General features: G+C 44.2%; 1 protein-coding gene across 1 annotated transcript; it reads right to left on the bottom strand.

Moving 5' to 3' along the window:
• Nucleotides 1-3,693: 3,693 nt before the first annotated feature.
• Nucleotides 3,694-6,316, bottom strand: LOC145860302 (zona pellucida sperm-binding protein 3-like). The gene is made up of 11 exons (XM_082960662.1): nucleotides 6,211-6,316; nucleotides 5,900-6,084; nucleotides 5,720-5,823; nucleotides 5,354-5,445; nucleotides 5,014-5,194; nucleotides 4,665-4,770; nucleotides 4,500-4,588; nucleotides 4,328-4,419; nucleotides 4,097-4,204; nucleotides 3,942-3,983; nucleotides 3,694-3,849 (listed from the first exon to the last, which is right to left on the bottom strand). Exons 1-10 carry the CDS (start codon nucleotides 6,272-6,274, stop codon nucleotides 3,967-3,969), a joined length of 1,038 nt encoding a protein of 345 aa, XP_082816788.1. The 5' UTR covers nucleotides 6,275-6,316; the 3' UTR covers nucleotides 3,694-3,849; nucleotides 3,942-3,966.
• Nucleotides 6,317-26,161: the final 19,845 nt, after the last annotated feature.

A 26,161-nucleotide genomic window follows, 5' to 3' on the forward strand; every position in this document is an offset into this window, starting at 1 on the left:
GCTGCATTTGTAACCAAGTGGGAGATGTGAATTTACCAGTTGTGAAGTCGTAACTAGTTGGATGCATTCCCGTGCTTTGAACTCGTTGAGAAATGCCGATTGGCTAATGGCGAACAAGCTGCATAAACAATAAACTAAAAGTACAGCTATCATGCTTGTAAACAAACTATAGTGTTCAAAAACCATATTAATAGATTGCTTTTTATAAGTAATGTTTTGTTGTTGCATTTACCTGAAGAAAATGCAATTATCGAGGTAATTTTCATAGTAGATGACATCAGAGGTCAGCATGTGGGAGCTCAGGATGATAGACAAGTTTCCCACTAGTAATTACCAGTTGGAGGCCCGTTCAAGTGGAATCTTCCCAGTCATATATGGTGAATTACCACTTGGTTAGTGAACACAGCATTAGGTTGCGATCCCTTGCTCAGACAGTACATGCATCAACCAATGAGTGTGTCAGGAACCAGATTGCTATAACATATGTGGTTAGCTGATACTTATCCAGGCGTTGTAAGATCTGGCATGCCTCAGCAAAGCCTGGTCAGAGGAACACACCCTTAATCTTGTGCCAATAAAACTGATTGTGGTTTCTATGGCTGCGTTTACACAAGCATCCCAATTCTGATCTTTTGCCCAAAATCTGATCTGATTGAGCAAAAGGCCAATGAGTGGGAAAAGACCAGAATTGGGCTGCCTGTTTACACAAATTCACAAATAATTCTGAAGGTAGAACATCATCCAGCAGGTCTAACTATAAAGTTCCACTGCATTTATTTAGAAATGCCTACTGCTTGCAAAATCATTTTTTTCTGCTATAAAATGTTTTATTTGCAGGACAAGGATTGTCCAGACTTTCAAGAATGCCTGAATTGCTTTGGCTTGCTTTTATGGTTGACTGGATGGATGCAAGTTTCACCGTTCAATTTTTTCAGATCTAGAGGAGTGCAATTATAATATGGCATGAGACAATTATTGCATTCTGTCCATGCTGGCTTTCGAGGGCTACCTGAGACATGAAACAGATAGGTGGCAGTGCATACAGGCTGTCTCAAATGTATTAATTCGCATTTTTAGCAATTTTTTTGAAAACGCACCGTAGCAGGAAATTCAATTGTCGAGACTATTTGTTTATGTCAACTTTCTAAATGTAATTTTTTTAAACAAAAAAAATCACTGGAAAAGTAATGGAATAGCTAGTGATCTCATGGAAGGAAGAAAGCAATACTGCATTTCCAGAGTATTTGAACAGGTACAGAAAGAGACTTAAGCTTGTTTGGAATTGGAACTTTCCCATTTCTTACTCATCGCTTAGAAGTGTTGTAAATTCAACATCAAATCAACTGGGATATAGGGTACTATGGGGCGAGACGCACCCTGGGGTAAGACGTGCCCTCCCCCCTGTAACTCACAACAACAACAAAAATCAACAGTTCCTCTGGCTGCCGCTATTCTTGATCAACTACAAATGTCCTCTGTTTCAACATTTTTGAAGTCATTCCATCAAAACAATTGAGTTTAATTATTTATAATTTAGAAAAAGTTGCAGATATATTCCAATGAAGTTAGATACATACATGTAAGGAAGCCTTAAGATAAATCATCCATTTGTTTAAAGAGAAGCATTTTGATTGTTTTTTTAGTAAAGTAGTAATACGTTAGCTTAGTATGTTGAGGGCAGGAATCCGCCTGCCACACCAATGCGGCAAGATATCTCTTTATGGTTGATCATTTGTTTCTAGCTGTAATTTAGGCACTGGCTAGCCAAGTTAGCTAGCTAGCAACCTCACCAGCAGAAAGTCTGAGGTGAAATAAATGCTAGCCAGCTAGTTAGCATAATATGTCTATCATAGCCAGCTAATCCCCCAGTTAGCAGGAATAGGGGTTAGGGTCAGAATAGGGTTTACGGTTAGGCTAGGTTCAGTTCTCCACCGTTCCTAAGATAATTCTGGTTTATTTTTAGATGAGTTAACAAGAAAATATCTGATTGTGAGGCTATGGCGAAGAGGCGCTTCGTTGTGCCCTGAATGCTATTGAACATAGGCAGGGCATTAAGGCAGCTGCCCGGGCTTTTAATGTGCCACCCAAAACCCTGAGGTGCCACTGAGACAAGCAGGTCAAATCCCAGGCCACGGCCATTTGGGTGGGTAACCAGTCTTTCATTGGTTCTTTAGAATGAGACCTGGTGTGTCATACCCCAAAAATGGAAAGAGCCCTGGGATGTCCGAAAACTTACTTTTGACCTGGCGGAGAGGATGGGAATCCAAAACACATTGAATAAGGAAAGGCAGTTGGCAGGCATAGACTGGTTTTAACAGTTTTATGTAGCGGCACCCAGGATTAGCCATCCGTATATCCCACAAGCAACCAGTCTGGCTCAAGCTGAAGGCTTCACACCCACCATGACCTCTACCCCTGCCACAACTTCCACCCCACAGGTCTCCAGTGACCTTCCTCCAAATGTTGGTAAGAAAGGGAAACGTCAGCACACATTTTAGGAAATATAGTAGCAGTGTATTTTATTTAACTAGGCAAGTCAGTAGAGAACAAATTCTTATTTACAATGACCACCTACCCCGGCCAGACCCTAACAACGCTGGGCCAAATTGTGCGCCACCCTACGGGACTCCCAATCACGGCCGGTTGAACCAGGGTCTAGTGACGCCTCTCGCACTGAAATGCAGTGCCTTAGACCGCTGCGCCACTCGGGAGCCCATTATAATTGAACCAATAGTCATGAGTTCCTGTTCAAAAGTACCAGGTCTACAAACAGTGGCCATATTGGAGTCGCCCCCCAGGCCAAGGAAAATGCCAAGTCAGCTACAGTCGACATCGTCACCCCACAAGAGGTTCCTGGAGGACAAGGCAAAAAAAAAAAAAAAAAAGGCAGAACGAAACCCGTGACGCTTGTTCTGTTACCGGATACAGTGCAAATACTGGGCTCATGAGCTATGCTGAAATTTAACTGGGGTGGGATTCATTTGTGACCTGTCAGAGGGGAAATGCCAGTGTTATGAAATGTTTAATCAGTTATATTCCAATGAATGTGCCAAAAATATTAAACTGATGGAAACAGTTTAATCTTGAACTGCTGGGATTTTAAATCTTGCCTTAGTCTAGTTAAACTGAACATAAGCGTTAGAAAGGTACGCATTTTTGCAGGTGATGTATGAAAGGCACTGAAACCAAGGCATAATCTTTGGGGTAAATTCCCCTGATGGGCACTTGCTTAAAAAAATAAAATAATTACATTTGAACTAAAATGTAAACTGCTGCCATTTTCCTGGATTGTTACCTAAGCATGGCCATCAGCCACCTACAATCTCTAAACTTGGCTTGTGTCAATTTGATCTTGGGGTGGGCTACTGCTGAAAAAGTATAGCCAACAATAACCAGGTTCACTTATGACAATCTTTCAAATAGCTTTACCATTGCATGAACACCTGCTGTGACTATCATTAGCAAACTAATTATGCCAAGAGAAGAAAGTGTTACAGTTCAAGAGTAAAAAGGACACTGGGTAGTCCAGAACACAAAGTCGCAAAACACTGAGCACTCACATTGTGATCATCTTCTTACAACCAGATGGTCACCTCTTGGCTATTTTGTGTAGATACCGGCTCCGCACTACTGGATTTAGGGTACAGCTCATCAGGATCATAGCATTTTGACAACCATTAGAGACAAAAACCATTGTAAAGTACTCATTTTATTGAAACATGCTAAAGTCAAAGGACTTCAAATCCATACTGGGTTGTAGTTTCCACCACTTCTCTAAATGTACTGTGATGCACACCCTTCAGGCCACCAACAATTAGATGGCTGTGGAGACAGAAAAGACAGCCATCCCTGTAACAGGTTGAAGAATTGTTAGTAACATGCATCTCATTGCCGTTGGGGGATGTTACAGTAAAATTACCGCCAATAACCAGCACACACACCTGACAAGCAAAGTGTTCCAGACCATTACACCAACCAGTCAACTGAACACAGAACACAATGACAGATGAGTAGGTTACAGGTTCAAGTTCATTTGGCATCAAATCTGATACATTTCTAAATGTAAACTATAGTCTTCAATGCCAAAATCACCAACCTTGTTTTACAGTAGGATATTTTACAAATTCACTGGGGATCCGGGTTTCAGAGTATTCCACTATTGTGAGCGGTCCAAGAACAGAGTTTTGAACCAGGCCCTGGGGTCCTGAGAAAAAAAAAAATGAATTACTTCAAGCTGCATTCCCATCAGAAACTCAAGAGTGATCAGCTCAAATGAATATGGAACTAAACAGTTCATTCAGGCTTGAAATGAAGTGCCTCAAAATACCTGAATCCACACCCCTCTTCAACCGAGGCTTGCAACTCGAGTCACAGCACTTGCAGAGGTCACTTTGAGACGGGTCATCCAGCAGCTCCCATCTATGAATAAAAAAAGTTGGCTGTTGCATTGGCACTAACGTCATTATGGTCCAATGTTAAAGAATGTGACCAATACTTACTCTCCAGTCTCTTTAATGTAGTGGCAGGCCTTCTTTTCTATATCAAAAACCTCAGGGTCCCATGCAACAAGCTTACAATGAATATACACCTGGGGTGAAAGAGAACAGTCAAGAGCTACAGTATGAAAACAACCCAGTCATACCGAGAACTTGTGGTCCACTCACTTCCTCGCCTAGGGCAAACTTGAAGGACTGCAGGTAAAGCAGAATAGCAGACGAGTGGTACCTAGGCAGGAACCTGGAGTTCCCCGTCTTCCCATCAGCAAGGCAACTGAAAATGCATTGTGCAATGAGCAGACAAACAGAACTTCCATCCAGCAAATAATCTAACTTTAAAATGTATTCCATACTTTAATGGGATGAATCCCCCCAGTGCACATTTTGGCTTTCGCCCTAGCACTACACTGCAGATTCAAATAATCAAAGCTTGATGACGAGTTGGTCATTTGAGTAGGCTGTGTAGTGCTAGGCAGTCAAAAACCAAAACATGGCCATAGCCAGGTCTGGTACATACCCCTTGTTGGTGATGATGGGGTACACCAGGCTCGCAGACTGCAGTTCTGGTGTTGTGGCCGCCACACACTCCTCCAAGAGCAGCAGCAAGGGCTGATGGTCCTTCTGATCCACTGCTGCCCAGATGGGGATGAAAGAGCCCAGGGGAAACAGGCTGGTCTTAGCCAGACCAGTAAGGTCTTCTACATGCAACAGAGAGGGGAAGGGGCGCAATGCTCATACGTACTGTACAGCCACAGGTTTCAACTAGCTTTGGGCAGTGTCCTCTGCTAGGAATTTCTTTACCAGGTAAGTTGACTGAACATATTCTTACAATAATTGATGTTGTATGAGTCACTCACCATTGAGGAGTGCCATGTGGAAAACCAATCCTCCATGACCCTCAGCACTACCATAGGCAGGGATAAGGAATGGGGGAATCCACCCCTCAGGTCTACAAACAAGGGGGAATGTTTGGTTTAATAATGAAGGTGGCGAAGGCTTAGGAAGATTTGATTCCAACACCATAGCTACAGTACACTACACCCAATAGAGCCCTAAAACGCAACTCAGTTCCACTGCATTTTGTTAGTCATTCCCCTCTAGTCAGGGACTGATTTAGACCTGGGACACCAGGTGTGTGCAATTAATGATAAAGTAGAACCGAAAGACAGCAGGCGCCAGACCTCTTAGGGTAAGAGTTGAGTACCCCTGGCATAGATGGTTACCTTATGTAAACACACTTAATATGGTGACTAATAGCAGCAGGTTTGGGCTTTCGGTCAGGTCTGTAAGTCAGGTTGGTTGAATAGATGTGTTTTTTGCCAGTCACCTAGGGAACAGAAGGAGAAGCATTAGTCGTCACAGGATTCAAAATGGCATACATTGGGTCAAGAGTCAGACATTACCCGTTTCTTGATGGCACAGCCATTGAGGTTGTAGTGGAATGTCGCCATCCCTTCTCCCGTGGGTAGAACAGAAAATGTGGACGGAACACAGTGTCCAAGGAAAAGACGGGCAGCATTTTCAACCAGCTCTGGACTGACCTTCCATGTCACTTTAATGGAGTGTTTCTCACAATCCACATTAAAATCTAAAAATATTAATTTGATAATGTCATCATTCACATCTCAAGGGTCAGCATGCGATAAGTAGCCTATTCAAGTTAACATGGTCTCAGCGCTGCGTAATCATATTATGCGTTCATTATTAGACGTACCTTCATTGGCAGCGCTTGCTGCTACAACAGCCAAAACAATTGCACATTGCCAAAGGAGAGACATGACTGAATGATCTAGGAGTGCCTACAAACTACAAATATTTATGGACCAATTGATCCTAATCATCTTAATTCTGAACACCTGTGAGAGGTCAAGGAGCGATAATTATAGACCTAAAAACTTACCAACGTCATCAGTTTTGGTATTTCCTGGTCTGAAAACATCCTTGAATTTTTATGGGTTTTAAAAAGTAAAAATTGTAATAGTCACATCTTTTCCCCATAAAGTAGTCTGCAAAGCGGAACCTATGTCTCACAAAACACGATGGACGGACGGAATAGTGACTTACACAGGAAATAAAGTTGAATCAAAAAGATTGAACAATCTGGTTTGCTCAATTTGACAGTACCACACTAAGTGTGGATTAGGTATTTTTTTACATCGATTTAAAGCGTATTTTATGCGACAGTCAAAATGCTGATCAAGGTTAAGGTAAGACCAGCTATTTAATTGGTGGCCAAGTCCGCTAGTTTACATAATCAAATCAAATCAAATGTATTTATATAGCCCTTCGTACATCAGCTGATATCTCAAAGTGCTGTACAGAAACCCAGCCTAAAACCCCAAACAGCAAGCAATGCATGTGAAAGAGGCACGGTGGCTAGGAAAAACTCCCTAGGAAAAACTCCCTAGAAAGGCCAAAAAACCTAGGAAGAAACCTAGAGAGGAACCAGGCTATGAGGGGTGGCCAGTCCTCTTCTGGCTGTGCCGGGTGGATATTATAACAGAACATGGTCAAGATGTTAAAATGTTCATAAATGACCAGCATGGTCAAATAATAATAATCATAGTAGTTGTCGAGGGTGCAACAAGCACGTCCGGTGAACAGGTCAGGGTTCCATAGCCGCAGGCAGAACAGTTGAAACTGGAGCAGCAGCACGGCCAGGTGGACTGGGGACAGCAAGGAGTCATCATGCCAGGTAGTCCTGAGGCATGGTCCTAGGGCTCAGGTCCTCCGAGAGAAAGAAAGAAAGAAAGAAAGAAAGAAAGAGAGAAAGAGAGAATTAGAGAGAGCATATTTAAATTCACACAGGACACCGGATAAGACAAGAGAAATACTCCAGATGTAACAGACTGACCCTAGCCCCCCGACACATAAACTACTGCAGCATAAATACTGGAGGCTGAGACAGGAGGGATCAGAAGACACTGTGGCCCCATCCGATGATACCCCCGGACAGGGCCAAACAGGCAGGATATAACCCCACCCACTTTGCCAAAGCACAGCCCCCACACCACTAGAGGGATGTCTCCAACCACCAACTTACTGTCCTAAGACAAGGCCGAGTATAGCCCACAAAGATCTCCGCCACGGCACAACCCAAGGGGGGAGGGGGGGGGGGGGGGCACCAACCCAGACAGGAAGACCACGTCAGTGACTCAACCCACTCAAGTGACGTACCCCTCCCATGGACGGCATGGAAGAACACCAGTAAGGCAGTGACTCAGCCCCTGTAATAGGGTTAGAGGCAGAGAATTCCAGTGGAGAGAGGGGAACCGGCAAGGCAGAGACAGCAAGGGCGGTTCGTTGCTCCAGCCTTTCCGTTCACCTTCACACCCCTGGGCCAGACTATACTTAATCATAGGACCTACTGAAGAGATGTGTCTTCAGTAAAGACTTAAAGGTTGAGACTGAGTCTACGTCTCTCACATGGGTAGGCAGACCATTCCATAAAAATGGAGCTCTATAGGAGAAAGCCCTACCTCCAGCCGTTTGCTTAGAAATTCTAGGGACAATTAGGAGGCCTGCGTCTTGTGACCGTAGCGTACGTGTGGGTATGTACGGCAGGACCAAATCGGAAAGATAGGTAGGAGCAAGCCCATGTAATGCTTTGTAGGTTAGCAGTAAAACCTTGAAATCAGCCCTTGCCTTAACAGGAAGCCAGTGTAGAGAGGCTAGCACTGGAGTAATATGATCAATTTTTTTGGTTCTAGTCAGGATTCTAGCAGCCGTATTTAGCACTAACTGAAGTTTCTTTAGTGCTTTATCCGGGTAGCCGGAAAGTAGAGCATTGCAGTAGTCCAGCCTAGAAGTAACAAAAGCATGGATACATTTTTCTGCATCATTTTTGGACAGAAAGTTTCTGATTTTTGCAATGTTACGTAGATGGAAAAAAGCTGTCCTTGAAACAGTCTTGATATGTTCTTCAAAAGAGAGATCAGGGTCCAGAGTAACGCCGAGGTCCTTCACAGTTTTATTTGAGACGACTGTACAACCATCCAGATTGATTGTCAGATTCAACAGAAGATCTCTTTGTTTCTTGGGACCTAGAACAAGCATCTCTGTTTTGTCCGAGTTTAAAAGTAGAAAGTCTGCAGCCATCCACTTCTTTATGTCTGAAACACAGGCTTCTAGCGAGGGCAATTTTGGGGCTTCACCATGTTTCATTGAAATGTACAGCTGTGTGTCGTCCGCATAGCAGTGAAATGTAACATTATGTTTTCGAATGACATCCCCAAGAGGTAAAATATATAGTGAAAACAATAGTGGTGCTAAAACGGAACCTTGAGGAACACCGACATTTACAATTGATTTGTCAGAGGACAAACCATTCACAGAGACAAACTGATATCTTTCCGACAGATAAGATCTAAACCAGGCCAGAACTTGTCCATGTAGACCAATTTGGGTTTCCAATCTCTCCAAAAGAATGTGGTGATCGATGGTATCAAAAGCAGCACTAAGATCTAGGAGCACGAGGACAGATGCAGAGCCTCGGTCTGACGTCATTAAAAGGTAATTTACCACCTTCACAAGTGCAGTCTCAGTGCTACGATGGGGTCTAAAACCAGACTGAAGCGTTTCGTATACATTGTTTGTCTTCAGGAAGGCAGTGAGTTGCTGCGCAACAGCTTTTTCTAAAATGTTTGAGAGGAATGGAAGATTCGATATAGGCCGATAGTTTTTTATAATTTCTGGGTCAAGATTCGGCTTTTTCAAGAGAGGCTTTATTACTGCCACTTTTAGTGAGCTTGGTACACATCCGGTGGATAGAGAGCCGTTTATTATGTTCAACATAGGAGGGCCGAGCACAGGAAGCAGCTCTTTCAGTAGTTTAGTTGGCATAGGGTCCAGTATGCAGCTTGAGGGTTTAGAGGCCATGATTATTTTCATCATTGTGTCAAGAGATATAGTACTAAAACACTTTAGTATCTCCCTTGATCCTAGGTCCTGGCAGAGTTGTGCAGACTCAGGACATTGGAGCTTTGGAGGAATATGCAGATTTAAAGAGGAGTCCGTAATTTGCTTTCTAATGATCATGATCTTTTCCTCAAAGAAGTTCATACATTTATTACTGCTGAAGTGAAAGCCATCCTCCATTTGCGAATGCTGCTTTTTAGTTAGCTTTGCGACAGTATCAAAAAGACATTTCGGATTGTTCTTATTTTCCTCAATTAAGTTGGGAAAATAGGATGATCGAGCAGCAGTGAGGGCTCTTCGATACTGCACGGTACTGTCTTTCCAAGCTAGTCGGAAGACTTCCAGTTTGGTGTGGCACATACTGAATGATCATCTCATCACCGATCTAGCTATCTGCCGTAGCTAAATATATGAATAGATCTGAAAAGTGCTATATAGTGGGCATCGCAGCAGGCCATTGGCATTGAAACAGTCATCCCCGTATCGAATGCAGAGTTCGCTAACGTTAACTATACTGAACCAAAATATAAACGCCACAAGCAACGGTTAAAGATTTTTCTAAGTTACATTTCATATAAGGAAATCAGTCAATTGAATTAAATTCATTAGGCCCCAATCTATGGATCTCACAGGACTGGGCAGGGGCGCAGCCATGGGTGGGACTGGGAGGGCAGGGGCGCAGCCATGGATGGGACTGGGAGGGCAAGTGCGCAGCCACAGAGGAGCCAGGCCAAGCCAATCAGAATGAGTTTTTCCCCACAAAAGGGCTTTATTACAGACAGAAATACTCCTCAGTTTCATCAGCTGTCAGGGTCCCTCAGGTGAAGAAGCCAGATGTGGACGTCCTGGGCTGGCGTGGTTACACGTGGTCTGCGGTTGTGAGGCCGGTTGGACGTACTGCCAATTTCTCTAAATTGACGTTGGAGGCTGCTTATGGTAGAGAAATTAACAGTCAATTCTCTGGCAAAAAAAGCTTTGGTGGACTTTCCTGCAGTCAGCATGGCAATTGCACGCTCCCTCAAAACTTGACACATCTGTGGCATTGTGTTGTGAGAAAACGGCACATTTTAGAGAAGCCTTTTATTGTCCCTAGCACAAGGTGTCAAAGTGGATTGTTTGGATTGTTTTGGCAAAGGATAAATGCTAACTAACAGGGATTTAAACAAATTTGTTTAGAGAGAAACATTTGTTTTTTTAGTAAAGTAGTAAATGCTAGGTTAGTATGTTGAGGGCAGGATGCCCCGCCTATGCGGCAAGATATCTCTCCTCTTTATGGTTGATCATTTGTTTCTAGCTGTAATTTAGGCACCGGCTAGCCCAGTTCGCAACCTCACTAGCAGAAAGTCTGAGGTGAAATAAATGCTAGCCAGCTAGATAGCATAATAGAATGTCTATTAGCATAGCTAGCTAATTCCCAGTTAGCAGGGTCAGAGTTAGAATAGGGTTCAGGTTTGGGGCCAGGGTTAGGATTAGAATAGGGGTTAGGGTTATTGTCAATTGGCGATGCCTATAATAAATGTCAGCAAGCAATCAAGTTAACCACTGCCATCTGTGTGTTTTGCTATGTTAACAACCTCCAGCTGCAAGTGTAACTGGTTCTGCACCGGTCCCTTTCTGCGTTGTGTTCTGGTAAGGTGTAGGTGGAAGATGAGGCTCTGGACACAATTCAGCCGGTTCTCTCTCTTTTAATGACAGCACGGAATGGATACAAATACAAGGCAAAAGTAAGTTACTGCTGCAGTCTGGACTCCATACAAGTATATTTGCCTCTCCTCATCACACTCTGAGCAAACTGAGGAGTAAGAGCATGGCTCCTGCTGATGACATCACAGCATTAACACAATTTAGAAAAGAAATACAATAAAATAGTTCACTCTTGAAAGCAATGAAATACATCTTAAAATAACCTTAAAATAATACATTAAAATAAATATGAGGGATTTTCGGTGAAATACATAAAGTACATTTTACACCTGTTACATTCACCCCTCCTGAATTTCACCAAAATCCTGAATGCATATCAAACAAGGTATGGAACACAAGGGACACCAAACTCTACTGAGTCACTACTGGCACAAGTGAACACCAAGATCTCATCTTTGGTCTCTGCTATACAAGCTATCTGCAGGCAGATTCAGAGGAATCTAAGGTTGATCAGGCCTGAGAACCTCCTGGACAAATACGATGCCAAGTACATCATACAACACTCGTCCTCACATCACATTATCCCTTGACACCATTCTACACATCACTTAGATGGCTTTACATATCCATGAATATTCCTCAGAACAACAGAAGAAATAAAGAAAACCTTTTTTTAAAACAGAGTTAGAAGAGACTGGGACTTCTTTCCTAGTGTGGTGGCTCAGCCCTCCATAGTGAATGGTCTCTGAGCCATTGTCTCAATAAGTCGACTTACAGATTTCACTACCCTGCCAGTGCGTGTTCTGACCACATCTTGCGAATCACGTGAACCCGGTCTTTGTAAGTCTTGGTCACTAGCTAAATCAGCTGGTGCAATTGAGTCAGGAATACCTGAAGGTTCTGTGTCAGGGACTACAGCTACCCTGTCATAGTCAGGAATGCTAATAGCTGTCTCATTATCGAGAGATAGCTGAGCTTGACGGTCTTGAGTTGGATTGTCCCTGCAGCTGTACGCTGACTGTTCTTGCTCCATCTCATCTCTGACTATCTCCTGTCTCTCGGAAGATTCCATACTTGTGGGGTCATCTACTCCACTGAGTATCCATGAACTGGTCATATCTACAGAGCTTTCCTCTTCATCAAAGCCTGAAAGGTCCATTGACTGACCCTCATACTCTGGATCTACAGCTCCATCTGATTAAGATTCACGTGAATCATCCTTACGCGTCTCTACCGGCAGAAAGCTGATGACTAGAAGAAGGTTCTGATGTACCACCTTGGTGTTTCCTTTATCATCCACCAGCTTATATACACTGCTCAAAAAATAAAGGGAACACTTAAAGTCAATCAAACTTCTGTGAAATCAAACTGTCCACTTAGGAAGCAACACTGATTGACAATAAATTTCACATGCTGTTGTGCAAATGGAATAGACAACAGGTGGAAATTATAGGCAATTAGCAAGACACCCCCATTAAAGGAGTGGTTCTGCAGTGGTGACCACAGACCACTTCTCAGTTCCTATGCTTTCTGGCTGATGTTTTGGTCACTTTTGAATGCTGGCGGTGCTTTCACTCTAGTGGTAGCATGAGACGGAGTCTACAACCCACACAAGTGGCTCAGGTAGTGCAGCTCATCCAGGATGGCACATCAATGCGAGCTGTGGCAAGAAGTTTTGCTGTGTCTGTCAGCGTAGTGTCCAGAGCATGGAGGCGCTACCAGGAGACAGGCCAGTACATCAGGAGACGTGGAGGAGGCCGTAGGAGGGCAACAACCCAGCAGCAGGACCGCTACCTCCGCCTTTGTGCAAGGAGGAGCAGGAGGAGCACTGCCAGAGCCCTGCAAAATGACCTCCAGCAGGTCACAAATGTGCATGTGTCTGCTCAAACGGTCAGAAACAGACTCCATGATGGTGGTATGAGGGCCCGACGTCCACAGGTGGGGGTCGTGCTTACAGCTCAACACCGTGCAGGACGTTTGGCATTTGCCAGAGAACACCAAGATTGTCAAATTCGCCACTGGCGCCCTGTGCTCTTCACAGATGAAGCAGGTTCACACTGAGCACATGTGACAGACGTGACAGAGTCTGGAGACGCCGTGGAGAACGTTCTGCTGCCTGCAACATCCTCCAGCATGACCGGTTTGGCGGTGGGTCAGTCATGGTGTGGGGTGGCATTTCTTTGGGGGGCCGCACAGCCCTCCATGTGCTCGCCAGAGGTAGCCTGACTGCCATTAGGTACCGAGATGAGATCCTCAGACCCCTTGTGAGACTATATGCTGGTGCGGTTGGCCCTGGGTTCCTCCTAATGCAAGACAATGCTAGACCTCATGTGGCTGGAGTGTGTCAGCAGTTCCTGCAAGAGGAAGGCATTGATCCTATGGACTTGCTCACCCGTTCCCCAGACCTGAATCCAATTGAGCACATCTGGGACATCATGTCTTGCTCCATCCACCAACGCCACGTTGCACCGCAGACTGTCCAGGAGTTGGCGGGTGCTTTAGTCCAGGTCTGGGAGGAGATCCCTCAGGAGACCATCCGCCACCTCATCAGGAGCATGCCCAGGCATTGTAGGGAGGTCATACAGGCACGTGGAGGCCACACACACTACTGAGCCTCATTTTGACTTCTTTTAAGGACATTACATCAAAGTTGGATCAGCCTGTAGTGTGGTTTTCCACTTTAATTTTGAGTGTGACTCCAAATCCAGACCTCCATGGGTTGATAAATTGGATTTCCATTGATTATTTTTGTGTGATTTTGTTGTCAGCACATTCAACTATATAAAGAAAAAAGTATTTAATAAGATTATTTCATTCATTCAGATCTAGGATGTGTTATTTCAGTGTTCCCTTTATTTTTTTGAGCAGTATATGTGTGTATGTAGGTTTCTGTCAATGACCGTGTATACCTTAGCTTCCCACTTGTCGGCAAGTTTACTTTTTCCCCTTTCTCCTTTGTTAGCGAGAAGCACTCTGTCTCCTTTGTTCAGGTGAGTGCTTCTGACTTTTCTGTCATAATGTTTGGCCTGTTTCTGTTGTTCTTTAACTGTATGCCGTTGAGCGATGCTCGCTGCTTCATGAAGATGGGACATCAGTGTTTTGACATAGCTACTATAGTCAACAACCACAGGTTCCCTCAAAACTTGCTTGACCATTACATCAATAGGGAGTCTCGGAACACGACCAAACATTAGCTGGAATGGAGCATAGCTAGTGGTTTCGTGTACAGTAGCATTGTAGGCAAACGTTAGAGTTTGTATCAGCTGCGGCCATTTCTCTTTAGCTTTTAGATGGAGTGAGCGAAGCATATTTCCCAGAGTTCAATTTAACCTTTTTGTTCCCCCATTCCCCATGGGATGATACGCAGTTGTGTGTGACTTGGCGACACCAGAGAGCTTGAGAAGTTCTGTGATTAGCTCACTCTCAAAATTGGCCCCTTGATCCGTGTGGATCCGCTCAGCAAATCCATAAACACAAAATACCTTGTCCCATATCTTTCTGGCAACTTGCTTTGCCGTTTGATTTGAGCATGGAAAGGCATGAGCTAACTTGGTGAAGTGATCTGTCAGAACCAATACATCCACTGAACGTTGCTTGTTGTCCTCAGCACTCCAAAAGTCAAGACATACTAACTCCATAGGCGCAGAGGTTCTGATGCTTTCGAGGGGAGGTCGAGCAGACGGCTCGGGAGACTTAGCCAGGATGCATCTCCGACAGCACTTGACATTCTCCTTCACATCATGCTCCATCTTGGGCCAGAAGAAATGCTGCGTTGCCAAAAAAAGAGTTCTAACTTGCCCTTGGTGGCCAGCAAGGTCATGCACACCACTCAGTGCTTTCTCCTTCATATTTTTGGGCAGCACATACTGATGTCTCTTTTGTTTGCTCAGGGGATCCTTTGTCACCCTGTAAAGCACTCCATCTTGGACCCTGAGCCTTTCCCCCTGCTTGACGAGAGCAAGGGTTTGTGAATCAAATCCATGCCTCTCTCGTCTTGAAGGACGTCTTTTGCGGTTGACAAACAGGATAGCCTTAGAAATCGTAGGATCAAGTTCTTTACTCCGCTGAAGCTCCTCAAAAGAGATCACAGGAAGGGAGTCATGGCTTGGAGATATGAGTTGTTGCACAGACTGCACTAACTGTACTGCTCGAGCTTTGGTCGCTACATCACACTGATCATAGACTTCACAGATCGCTTTCATTACTGCAGAGCCACAGGTTAACGGACAGCTGTCAGACTGATTTTTAGAGATTGTCTCTGCTTGTTTTTTCACTATGTGACTCTGGACCTTCAAGCGAAACACATCTTGAATCCCATCTTCTCCTATAGCATCGGCTTCAGCAAGCAGACTGACATAGTTCTCACTGATCAACCTGTGACTAACTAACTTGGCAAATGGGTCCCTACTGACGGCATCAGCCACAACGCTCTTTGTACCTGCTATGTGCTTCAGATCGAACGAGTAAGGTGCCAATTTGGCTACCCATCATTGCTCGCAGGCGTCAAGTTTTGGTTTTGTCATTATGTATGTGAGGGTATTATTATCAGTCAAAACTGTAAATGAATGTCCCTTGAGCCAGTGGCTAAACTTTTCACACACACTCCATTTCAAGGCCAAAAACTCAAGTCTGTGGGAAGGATATATTTTTTGTGACCCACTCAATGTTTTACTGGCAAAAGCGATGGGACGTGCTCCATCTTCACCAGCAGGTATTTGAGACAGTACAGCACCCAACCCGTCCAGGGAGGCATCAATTGACAGGATCAATGGCCTTGTGAAATCCGGATGACCAAGAACACCACAGTTTAACAACTTCTCCTTAAGGCTGTTAAGTGAAGAATCACACTCATTAGTCCAGTCAGTAGGTTTCAACTTTCTGAAGCTGCCAGCTTGCTTCTCAGGCTTCACCTTCCCCCTTCTCTTCAGACCTGCAGTGAGAGCGAAGAGTGGCTTGGCAATAGCAGAACAGTTTGGAATGAAATGTTGATAGTAGAATATCATTCCTAGGAAGGATTTGATCCTTCGTACTGATGGCGTGCACCCATCTTCCTCCATTAGATCCGACTTTATCATTTTGGATATCACAGCCACCTTGGTCGGGTCCACAGCCACCACATCACCATTAATGACATGACCCAAAGATTTCACAGACGTCCGCAAGAAATTGCATTTCTTTGGACTCAGTTTCAGGTTATGCTGTCTGTCTCTGGAACACCAGCTCCAATCTATCCAAGGCTTGTCTTTCGCTTGGTGCAAACACCAAGACGTCGTCTAGGTAGCACAGCAGGCTACTGAAGTTTAGGTCTCCAAAAATGCTAAGCATCATCCTCATAAATCAAGCTGGACTATTGCATAGGCCCTGCAGCATTCAATTGTATTCATGTAGACCCAGTGATATAGTGAAGGCTGTATACTTTTTGTCCTCCTCACACATAGGTATGCTGTAAAAGCCTGACGTCAAGTCCATCGTACTGAAGTAGGTGTTGCCCCCTAGAGCTGCAAGACTGTCAGATTGGTGTGGAAGTGGATGTGCATCTTTGTGTGTCCTTGCATTTAGCCATCTGAAATCTGTACATATACGAAGCCCACCGTCTTTCTTCCACACCATTACTAGAGGGGAAGCATAGTCGCTCACGGATTTCCTTATTATTTCCTGTTCCTCTATTTCCGTCAACACTTGTCGTAGTTCCTGGTAATGGGCAGGCGGAACCCTCCGATATGGTAGGCGAAACGGTCTGTCATCTGTGAGTCGAATGCGATGCTCAAAGCCCTTGGCTTCGCCACAACCAGAGCACTCTTGGAGAACACATCGTTGTAGTTAATAAGTAACTGAACTAATTCCTCTCTTGATGCTTGACTGATTTTACAGGGTTCGATGTCAATCTCTCCCAACCCTACATCTAGTAGTCTCTGCTTCAATTTCACGGAGTCGATTGTGATGGGCTGCTTTCCTAGAGTTCCCCCTTCCATCTTGCAGGAGCCTTGGAAAATGGTGAAGTCCTCCACAGCCAGACAGGGAGACACATCAGCCAGCTTGCAATTTCTCTTTAGAAGTGATAGGTTTGTCCGATAGGTTAGTGACTTTCATGGGCACCCACCTGTCGCCCCACATGGGTGTAATGACTCGACCCACAATAATATTTTGTGGCATGGTCTTGAATGATGTGGGTTCGACCACAATAGTGCTCCCTGGGGACATTGGCACGCTGTTGGGAAGCCTCCCCCATACTAGATGCTCTTGTTTAGCGAGGAGTGTGACAGCCTGGTTGAGTTTGACTGTCCCTATTTTTCTGGGCATTTCTTCACTCTGCCAACATGTCAGGTTAGTCATCATGTTCAAGAAGTATTCACCTGCAGGTGATGGCTGTAAAGTACATTCTGATATGAGTCTCCAGTACTCGTCAGTACCCTTCATTTGATGCGTAAGGTGTTTTATCAAGTTTGTACCGAGAATGAGATCATCATGCTGACCTGGGACTAAACAACTAATCCCATACACGTTAAGGTCAACTTCATACATGCATTTTGGTTGTGCCGTTTTCCCCCCTACACCAAGGAGTGACTGGCTCTGATAGTGGCTTCTTCTCTAGACTAATATTTTCCGAAAGCATTCTTTGTTCTGCTGCTTCGCTTAAAGTACAGGCCATGGAGCCAGTGTCAAGCATCCCTTTCATTTGGAACTGGTTATTTACAGTGACTGGGGCATGAAACAGTTCATCAAATGGCGTTACTCTTTGTATATTCTGCGCTATGACCCGAACTCCTTCTGGTGCTGTACTACATGCGTTCACATATCGTCGTTCTAAATCTTCATCACACTCAAGGGTTTGTTTCTCTTGAGCCGCATATCCCCCCTCCAAATGCGGACCCGCTAGTTTAACGGCTTTGCTCCATTGGTTGCTCATGTGTCCTCTTCACTGTATCTAGGCCCAGACTTCGGACAGTTTTTCTTCCAGTGACCTGACTCAAAGCATGACAAACACAGACCCTCCCTTCTACTGTGTGCAAGTGTTGAGTGGTTTGAACCGTTACACACCTTGCAATACTTCCTGTAAGAGTACCCTTGGTTAGATTGGTGCTGTGGTCTTACTGTTGTCTGAGTGTTCTGCTTTAGCACACAATCAAGTAAGCTTATCAACAGAAACCCAGCCTAAAACCCCAAACAGCAAGCAATGCAGTTGTAGAAGAACGGTGGCTAGGAAAAACTCCCTAGAAAGGCCAAAACCTAGGAAGAAACCTAGAGAGGTACCAGGTTATGAGGGGTGGCCAGTCCTCTTCTGGCTGTGCCGGGTGGAGATTATAACAGCACATGGCCTAGATGTTCAAATGTTCATAAATGACCAGCATTGTCAAATAATAATAATCATAGTAGTTGTCGAGGGTGCAACAAGTCAGTAACACAAGAGTAAGTGTCAGTTGGCTTTTTCATAGCCGATCTTTGAGAGTATCTCTACCGCTCCTGCTGTCTCTAGAGAGTTGAAAACAGCAGGTCTGGGACAGGTAGCACGTCCGGTGAACAGGTCAGGGTTCCATAGCTGCAGGCAGAACAGTTGGTACTGGAGCAGCAGCACGGCCAGGTGAACTGGGGACAGCAAGGAGTCATCAAGCCAGGTAGTCCTGAGGCATGGTCCTAGGGCTCAGGTGCTCCGAGAGAGAGAAAGAAAGAAAGAAAGAGAAAGAGATAATTAGAGAGAGCATATTTCAATTCACACAGGACACCGGAAAAGACAAGAGAAATACTCCAGATGTGACAGACTGACCCTAGCCCCCCGACACATAAACTACTGCAGCATAAATACTGGAGGCTGAGACAGGAGGGGTCAGGAGACACTGTGGCCCCATCCGATGAAACCCCCGGACAGGGCCAAACAGGTAGGATATTACCCCACCCACTTTGCCAAAGCACAGCCTCCACACCACTGGAGGGATATCTCCAGCCACCAACATACCATCCCGGGACAAGGCCGAGTATAGCCCACAAAGATCTCCGCCAAGGCACAGCCCAAGGGGGGGCACCAACCCAGAAAGGAAGACCACGTCAGTGACTCAACCCACTCAAGTGACGCACCCCTCCCAGGGACGGCATGGAAGAACACCAGTAAGCCAGTGACTCAGCCCCCGTAATAGGGGTAGAGGCAGAGAATCCCAGTGGAAAGAGGGGAAACCGGCCAGGCAGAGACAGCAAGGGCGGTTCGTTGCTCCAGCCTTTCCGTTCACCTTCACACCCCTGGGCCAGACTACACTTAATCATAGGACCTACTGAAGAGATGTGTCTTCAGTAAAGACTTAAAGGTTGAGACTGAGTCTGCGTCTCTCACATGGGTAGGCGAGCTATTCCATAAAAATGGAGCTATAGAAGAAAGCCCTGCCTCCAGCTGTTTGCTTAGAAATTCTAGGAGCAATTAGGAGGCCCGCGTCTTGTGACCGTAGCGTACGTGTAGGTATGTACGGCAGGACCAAATCGGAAAGATAGGTAGGAGCAAGCCCATGTAATGCTTTGTAGGTTAGCAGTAAAACCTTGAAATCAGCCCTTGCCTTAACAGGAAGCCAGTGTAGGGAGGCTAGCACTGGAGTAATATGATCAAATTTTTTGGTTCTAGTCAGGATTCTAGCAGCCGTATTTAGCACTAACTGAAGTTTATTTAGTGCTTTATCCGGGTAGCCGGAAAGTAGAGCATTGCAGTAGTCCAACCTAGAAGTAACAAAGGCATGGATACATTTTTCTGCGTCATTTTTGGACAGAAAGTTTCAGATTTTTGCAATGTTACGTAGATGGAAAAAAGCTGTCCTTGAAACAGTCTTGATATGTTCTTCAAAAGAGAGATCAGGGTCCAGAGTAACACCGAGGTCCTTCACAGTTTTATTTGAGACGACTGTACAACCATCCAGATTAATTGTCAGATTCAACAGAAGATCTCTTTGTTTCTTGGGACCTAGAACAAGCATCTCTGTTTTGTCCGAGTTTAAGAGTAGAAAGTTTGCAGTCATCCACTTCCTTATGTCTGAGACACAGGCTTCTAGCGAGGGCAATTTTGGGGCTTCACCATGTTTCATTGAAATGTACAGCTGTGTGTCATCCGCATAGCAGTGAAATTTAACATTATGTTTTCGAATGACATCCCCACGAGGTAAAATATATAGTGAAAACAATAGTGGTCCTAAAACGGAACCTTGAGGAACACCGAAATTTACAGTTGATTTGTCAGAGGACAAACCATTCACAGAGACAAACTGATATCTTTCCGACAGATAAGACCTAAACCAGGCCAGAACTTGTCCTTGTAGACCAATTTGGGTTTCCAATCTCTCCAAAAGAATGTGGTGATCGATGGTATCAAAAGCAGCACTAAGATCTAGGAGCACGAGCACAGACGCAGAACCTCGGTCTGACGTCATTAAAAGGTCATTTACCACCTTCACAAGTGCAGTCTCAGTGCTATGATGGGGTCTAAAACCAGACTGAAGCGTTTCGTGTACATTGTTTGTCTTCAGGAAGGCAGTGAGTTGCTGCGCAACAGCTTTTTCAAATATTTTTGAGAGGAATGGAAGATTCGATATAGGCCGATAGTTTTTTATAATTTCTGGGTCAAGATTTGGCTTTTTCAAGAGAGGCTTTATTACTGCCACTTTTAGTGAGTTTGGTACACATCCGGTGGATAGAGAGCCGTTTATTATGTTCAACATAGGAGGGCCAAGCACAGAAAGCAGCTCTTTCAGTAGTTTAATTAGAATAGGGTCCAGTATGCAGCTTGAAGGTTTAGAGGCCATGATTATTTTCATCATTGTGTCAAGAGATATAGTACTAAAGCACTTTAGTGTCTCCCTTGATCCTAGGTCCTGGCAGGGTTGTGCAGACTCAGGACAACGGAGCTTTGGAGGAATACACTGATTTAAAGAGGAGTCCGTAATTTGCTTTCTAATGATCATGATCTTTTCCTCAAAGAAGTTCATGAATTCATCACTGCTGAAGTGAGAGCCATCCTCTCTTGGGGAATGCTGCTTTTAGGTTAACTTTGCGACAGTATCAAAAAGAAATTTCGGATTGTTCTTATTTTCCTCAATTAAGTTGGAAAATAGGATGATCGAGCAGCAGTGAGGGTTCTTCGATACTGCACGGTACTGTCTTTCCAAGCTAGTCGGAAGACTTCCAGTTTGGTGTGGCGCCATTTCCATTCCAATTTTCTGTAAGCTTGCTTCAGAGCTCGTGTATTTCCTGTATACCAGGGAGCTAGTTTCTTATGACAAATGTTTTTAGTTTTTAGGGGTGCAAATGCATCTAGGGTATTGCGCAAGGTTAAATTGAGTTCCTCGGTTAGGTGGTTAACTGATTTTTGTCCTCTGACGTCCTTGGGTATGCAGAGGTAGTCTGGAAGGGCATCAAGGAATCTTTGGGTTGTCTGAGAATTTATAGCACGACAATTACGTCACTCTAGTTAGGAGACACTGGACAAGATGTCACTTCATCTTCAAGTACAGGCATCTGGACATGTGTGACCACCTGTCTCACAGCAGCAGGGTGCTTTGACCTGGTCAACATTTGGGCTTTCATTTCAGACTAATACTTATCTAGACGTTCTTGTATCTCAGCTGCTGTCCACCTATCAGCTTTTTTGAACTTTAAATCTGCAGAAAGAGAAGGATCTGGGCAGTGTTTCACAAACATCATCATTACCTCTCGGCTGGAGTCCTCGGTGCTCCGACCCTGCCTCCTCAAACACTCGTCGGCCACATCTAATGCCTTATTCAACCGGATCCAGTCCTCCATGGCAATTTCTCCTAGTACTGGCAAAGTGTTATAAAGATCGGCAAGAGGCATGGATGAATATGTCAACTCACTGAAATGTTGTTTCAGTATATCTATTATCACTTTGGGTTCTCGTGAGGTTTCAGAGATGTATTGCTGCGGAGTGTTATCTTTATGACGTCTCTAGCTCTCCCCATAAGCTTGGACATGATCTCCTGCGACTGTTCTATGACCGGCACACCCCTCTTTCTCAGGTAAACGTCCATGAGTTCCTCCCATTCATGTACTGAGTACTTGTCAGACCCATCCCCTCTGAAACATAGAGGCTCTCTCACGTCCGACTGCATGACCAAGTTCATACCGAATAAATTAAGGGAGGGTGTGTCAGCGAAGGTCTGGCCTGCACTGGAGCTCTGAGCATGTGCGCCGCTATCCTCCTTCCTCTCACCTTCCTTCCTAATTTGAGCTGATATAGACTGTCCTATCTGATGGGCGAGTTGTGTGATAAGATTTCCCAAGTCAGGACTGGCCACCTCTGAACTATCTGAGTGAGTGTCACTAGACATAATTACAGGAGCTGAGGGTGTGTCGTTAGGCACCCGAGTAGAGCAAAACTTTGGTGAATCTACATCTATAGTTCTAGCTGGGGTCTGAGGCAACTCCCTGGAAAATCTCCCTCTCCCAAGAACCAGTTCAAGCTCATCACCGAAGACACGTTCTCCTTTTCCAACAATATAAGTCATATTCACTATCAATATACACAAATAAAATGAAATATGTATGAACAATTTCAAATGAATCAGTTAATCTAAGAGATATACCTAACAAAACATTAGCTTTTTTCCCCCTTGCGTGTATAAGAGATTTCACTTCCAACCTATTTATAGCATAGCAACTCCCGGCGACCAAGCTGGTGTTGATCAACGACGATTCACAATGATCCACGCTGATCTGGGTCACGGCACCAATGTAACCGGTTCTGCACCGGTACCTTTCTGCATTGTGTTCTGGTAAGGTGTAGGTGGAAGATAAGGCTTTGGACACAATTCAGCCGGTTGTCTCTCTTTCAATGACTGCATGGAATGGATACAAATACAAGGCAAAAGTTACTGCTGCAGTCTGGACTCCATACAAGTATATTTGCCTCTCCTCCTCACGCTCTGAGCAAACTGAGGAGTAAGAGCATGGCTCCCGTTGATGACATCACAGCATTAACACAATTTAGAAAAGAAATACAATAAAATAATTCACTCTTGAAAGTAATGTAATACATCTTAAAATAACCTTAAAATAATAAATTAAAATAAATATGAGGGATTTTCGGTGAAATACATAAAGTATATTTTACTCCTGTTACACAGGCAATCAATCACTGATCTGGAAATCATTAGTATGAACTCATTCCAATCTTGCAATGAATTATCAGATACTTATGCTGCATTTGTAACCAAGTGGGAGATGTGAATTTACCAGTTGTGAAGTCGTAACTAGTTGGATGCATTCCCGTGCTTTGAACTCGTTGAGAAATGCCGATTGGCTAATGGCGAACAAGCTGCATAAACAATAAACTAAAAGTACAGCTATCATGCTTGTAAACAAACTATAGTGTTCAAAAACCATATTAATAGATTGCTTTTTATAAGTAATGTTTTGTTGTTGCATTTACCTGAAGAAAATGCAATTATCGAGGTAATTTTCATAGTAGATGACATCAGAGGTCAGCATGTGGGAGCTCAGGATGATAGACAAGTTTCCCACTAGTAATTACCAGTTGGAGGCCCGTTCAAGTGGAATCTTCCCAGTCATATATGGTGAATTACCACTTGGTTAGTGAACACAGCATTAGGTTGCGATCCCTTGCTCAGACAGTACATGCATCAACCAATGAGTGTGTCAGGAACCAGATTGCTATAACATATGTGGTTAGCTGATACTTATCCAGGCGTTGTAAGATCTGGCATGCCTCAGCAAAGCCTGGTCAGAGGAACACACCCTTAATCTTGTGCCAATAAAACTGATTGTGGTTTCTATGGCTGCGTTTACACAAGCATCCCAATTCTGATCTTTTGCCCAAAATCTGATCTGATTGAGCAAAAGGCCAATGAGTGGGAAAAGACCAGAATTGGGCTGCCTGTTTACACAAATTCACAAATAATTCTGAAGGTAGAACATCATCCAGCAGGTCTAACTATAAAGTTCCACTGCATTTATTTAGAAATGCCTACTGCTTGCAAAATCATTTTTTTCTGCTATAAAATGTTTTATTTGCAGGACAAGGATTGTCCAGACTTTCAAGAATGCCTGAATTGCTTTGGCTTGCTTTTATGGTTGACTGGATGGATGCAAGTTTCACCGTTCAATTTTTTCAGATCTAGAGGAGTGCAATTATAATATGGCATGAGACAATTATTGCATTCTGTCCATGCTGGCTTTCGAGGGCTACCTGAGACATGAAACAGATAGGTGGCAGTGCATACAGGCTGTCTCAAATGTATTAATTCGCATTTTTAGCAATTTTTTTGAAACGCACCGTAGCAGGAAATTCAATTGTCGAGACTATTTGTTTATGTCAACTTTCTAAATGTAATTTTTTTAAACAAAAAAAATCACTGGAAAAGTAATGGAATAGCTAGTGATCTCATGGAAGGAAGAAAGCAATACTGCATTTCCAGAGTATTTGAACAGGTACAGAAAGAGACTTAAGCTTGTTTGGAATTGGAACTTTCCCATTTCTTACTCATCGCTTAGAAGTGTTGTAAATTCAACATCAAATCAACTGGGATATAGGGTACTATGGGGCGAGACGCACCCTGGGGTAAGACGTGCCCTCCCCCCTGTAACTCACAACAACAACAAAAATCAACAGTTCCTCTGGCTGCCGCTATTCTTGATCAACTACAAATGTCCTCTGTTTCAACATTTTTGAAGTCATTCCATCAAAACAATTGAGTTTAATTATTTATAATTTAGAAAAAGTTGCAGATATATTCCAATGAAGTTAGATACATACATGTAAGGAAGCCTTAAGATAAATCATCCATTTGTTTAAAGAGAAGCATTTTGATTGTTTTTTTAGTAAAGTAGTAATACGTTAGCTTAGTATGTTGAGGGCAGGAATCCGCCTGCCACACCAATGCGGCAAGATATCTCTTTATGGTTGATCATTTGTTTCTAGCTGTAATTTAGGCACTGGCTAGCCAAGTTAGCTAGCTAGCAACCTCACCAGCAGAAAGTCTGAGGTGAAATAAATGCTAGCCAGCTAGTTAGCATAATATGTCTATCATAGCCAGCTAATCCCCCAGTTAGCAGGAATAGGGGTTAGGGTCAGAATAGGGTTTACGGTTAGGCTAGGTTCAGTTCTCCACCGTTCCTAAGATAATTCTGGTTTATTTTTAGATGAGTTAACAAGAAAATATCTGATTGTGAGGCTATGGCGAAGAGGCGCTTCGTTGTGCCCTGAATGCTATTGAACATAGGCAGGGCATTAAGGCAGCTGCCCGGGCTTTTAATGTGCCACCCAAAACCCTGAGGTGCCACTGAGACAAGCAGGTCAAATCCCAGGCCACGGCCATTTGGGTGGGTAACCAGTCTTTCATTGGTTCTTTAGAATGAGACCTGGTGTGTCATACCCCAAAAATGGAAAGAGCCCTGGGATGTCCGAAAACTTACTTTTGACCTGGCGGAGAGGATGGGAATCCAAAACACATTGAATAAGGAAAGGCAGTTGGCAGGCATAGACTGGTTTTAACAGTTTTATGTAGCGGCACCCAGGATTAGCCATCCGTATATCCCACAAGCAACCAGTCTGGCTCAAGCTGAAGGCTTCACACCCACCATGACCTCTACCCCTGCCACAACTTCCACCCCACAGGTCTCCAGTGACCTTCCTCCAAATGTTGGTAAGAAAGGGAAACGTCAGCACACATTTTAGGAAATATAGTAGCAGTGTATTTTATTTAACTAGGCAAGTCAGTAGAGAACAAATTCTTATTTACAATGACCACCTACCCCGGCCAGACCCTAACAACGCTGGGCCAAATTGTGCGCCACCCTACGGGACTCCCAATCACGGCCGGTTGAACCAGGGTCTAGTGACGCCTCTCGCACTGAAATGCAGTGCCTTAGACCGCTGCGCCACTCGGGAGCCCATTATAATTGAACCAATAGTCATGAGTTCCTGTTCAAAAGTACCAGGTCTACAAACAGTGGCCATATTGGAGTCGCCCCCCAGGCCAAGGAAAATGCCAAGTCAGCTACAGTCGACATCGTCACCCCACAAGAGGTTCCTGGAGGACAAGGCAAAAAAAAAAAAAAAAAAAAAAGCAGAACGAAACCCGTGACGCTTGTTCTGTTACCGG

This window comes from Salmo salar, chromosome 14, assembly GCF_965601325.2.
Source record: "Salmo salar chromosome 14, fSalSal1, whole genome shotgun sequence".
Lineage (NCBI taxonomy): Eukaryota > Metazoa > Chordata > Actinopteri > Salmoniformes > Salmonidae > Salmo > Salmo salar.

What these genes read in the sequence shown, in the direction of transcription:
- LOC145860302 (XM_082960662.1), bottom strand. Translation starts at nt 6,274, where the DNA reads ATGTCTCTCCTTTGGCAATGTGCAATTGTTTTGGCTGTTGTAGCAGCA. An exon ending in CCCATCATCACCAACAAGGG is followed by an intron (nt 4,771 to 5,013) that starts GTATGTACCAGA and finishes ATGCATTTTCAG; the next exon opens with TTGCCTTGCTGATGGGAAGA. An exon ending in AGTTTGCCCTAGGCGAGGAA is followed by an intron (nt 4,589 to 4,664) that starts GTGAGTGGACCA and finishes CTTTCACCCCAG; the next exon opens with GTGTATATTCATTGTAAGCT.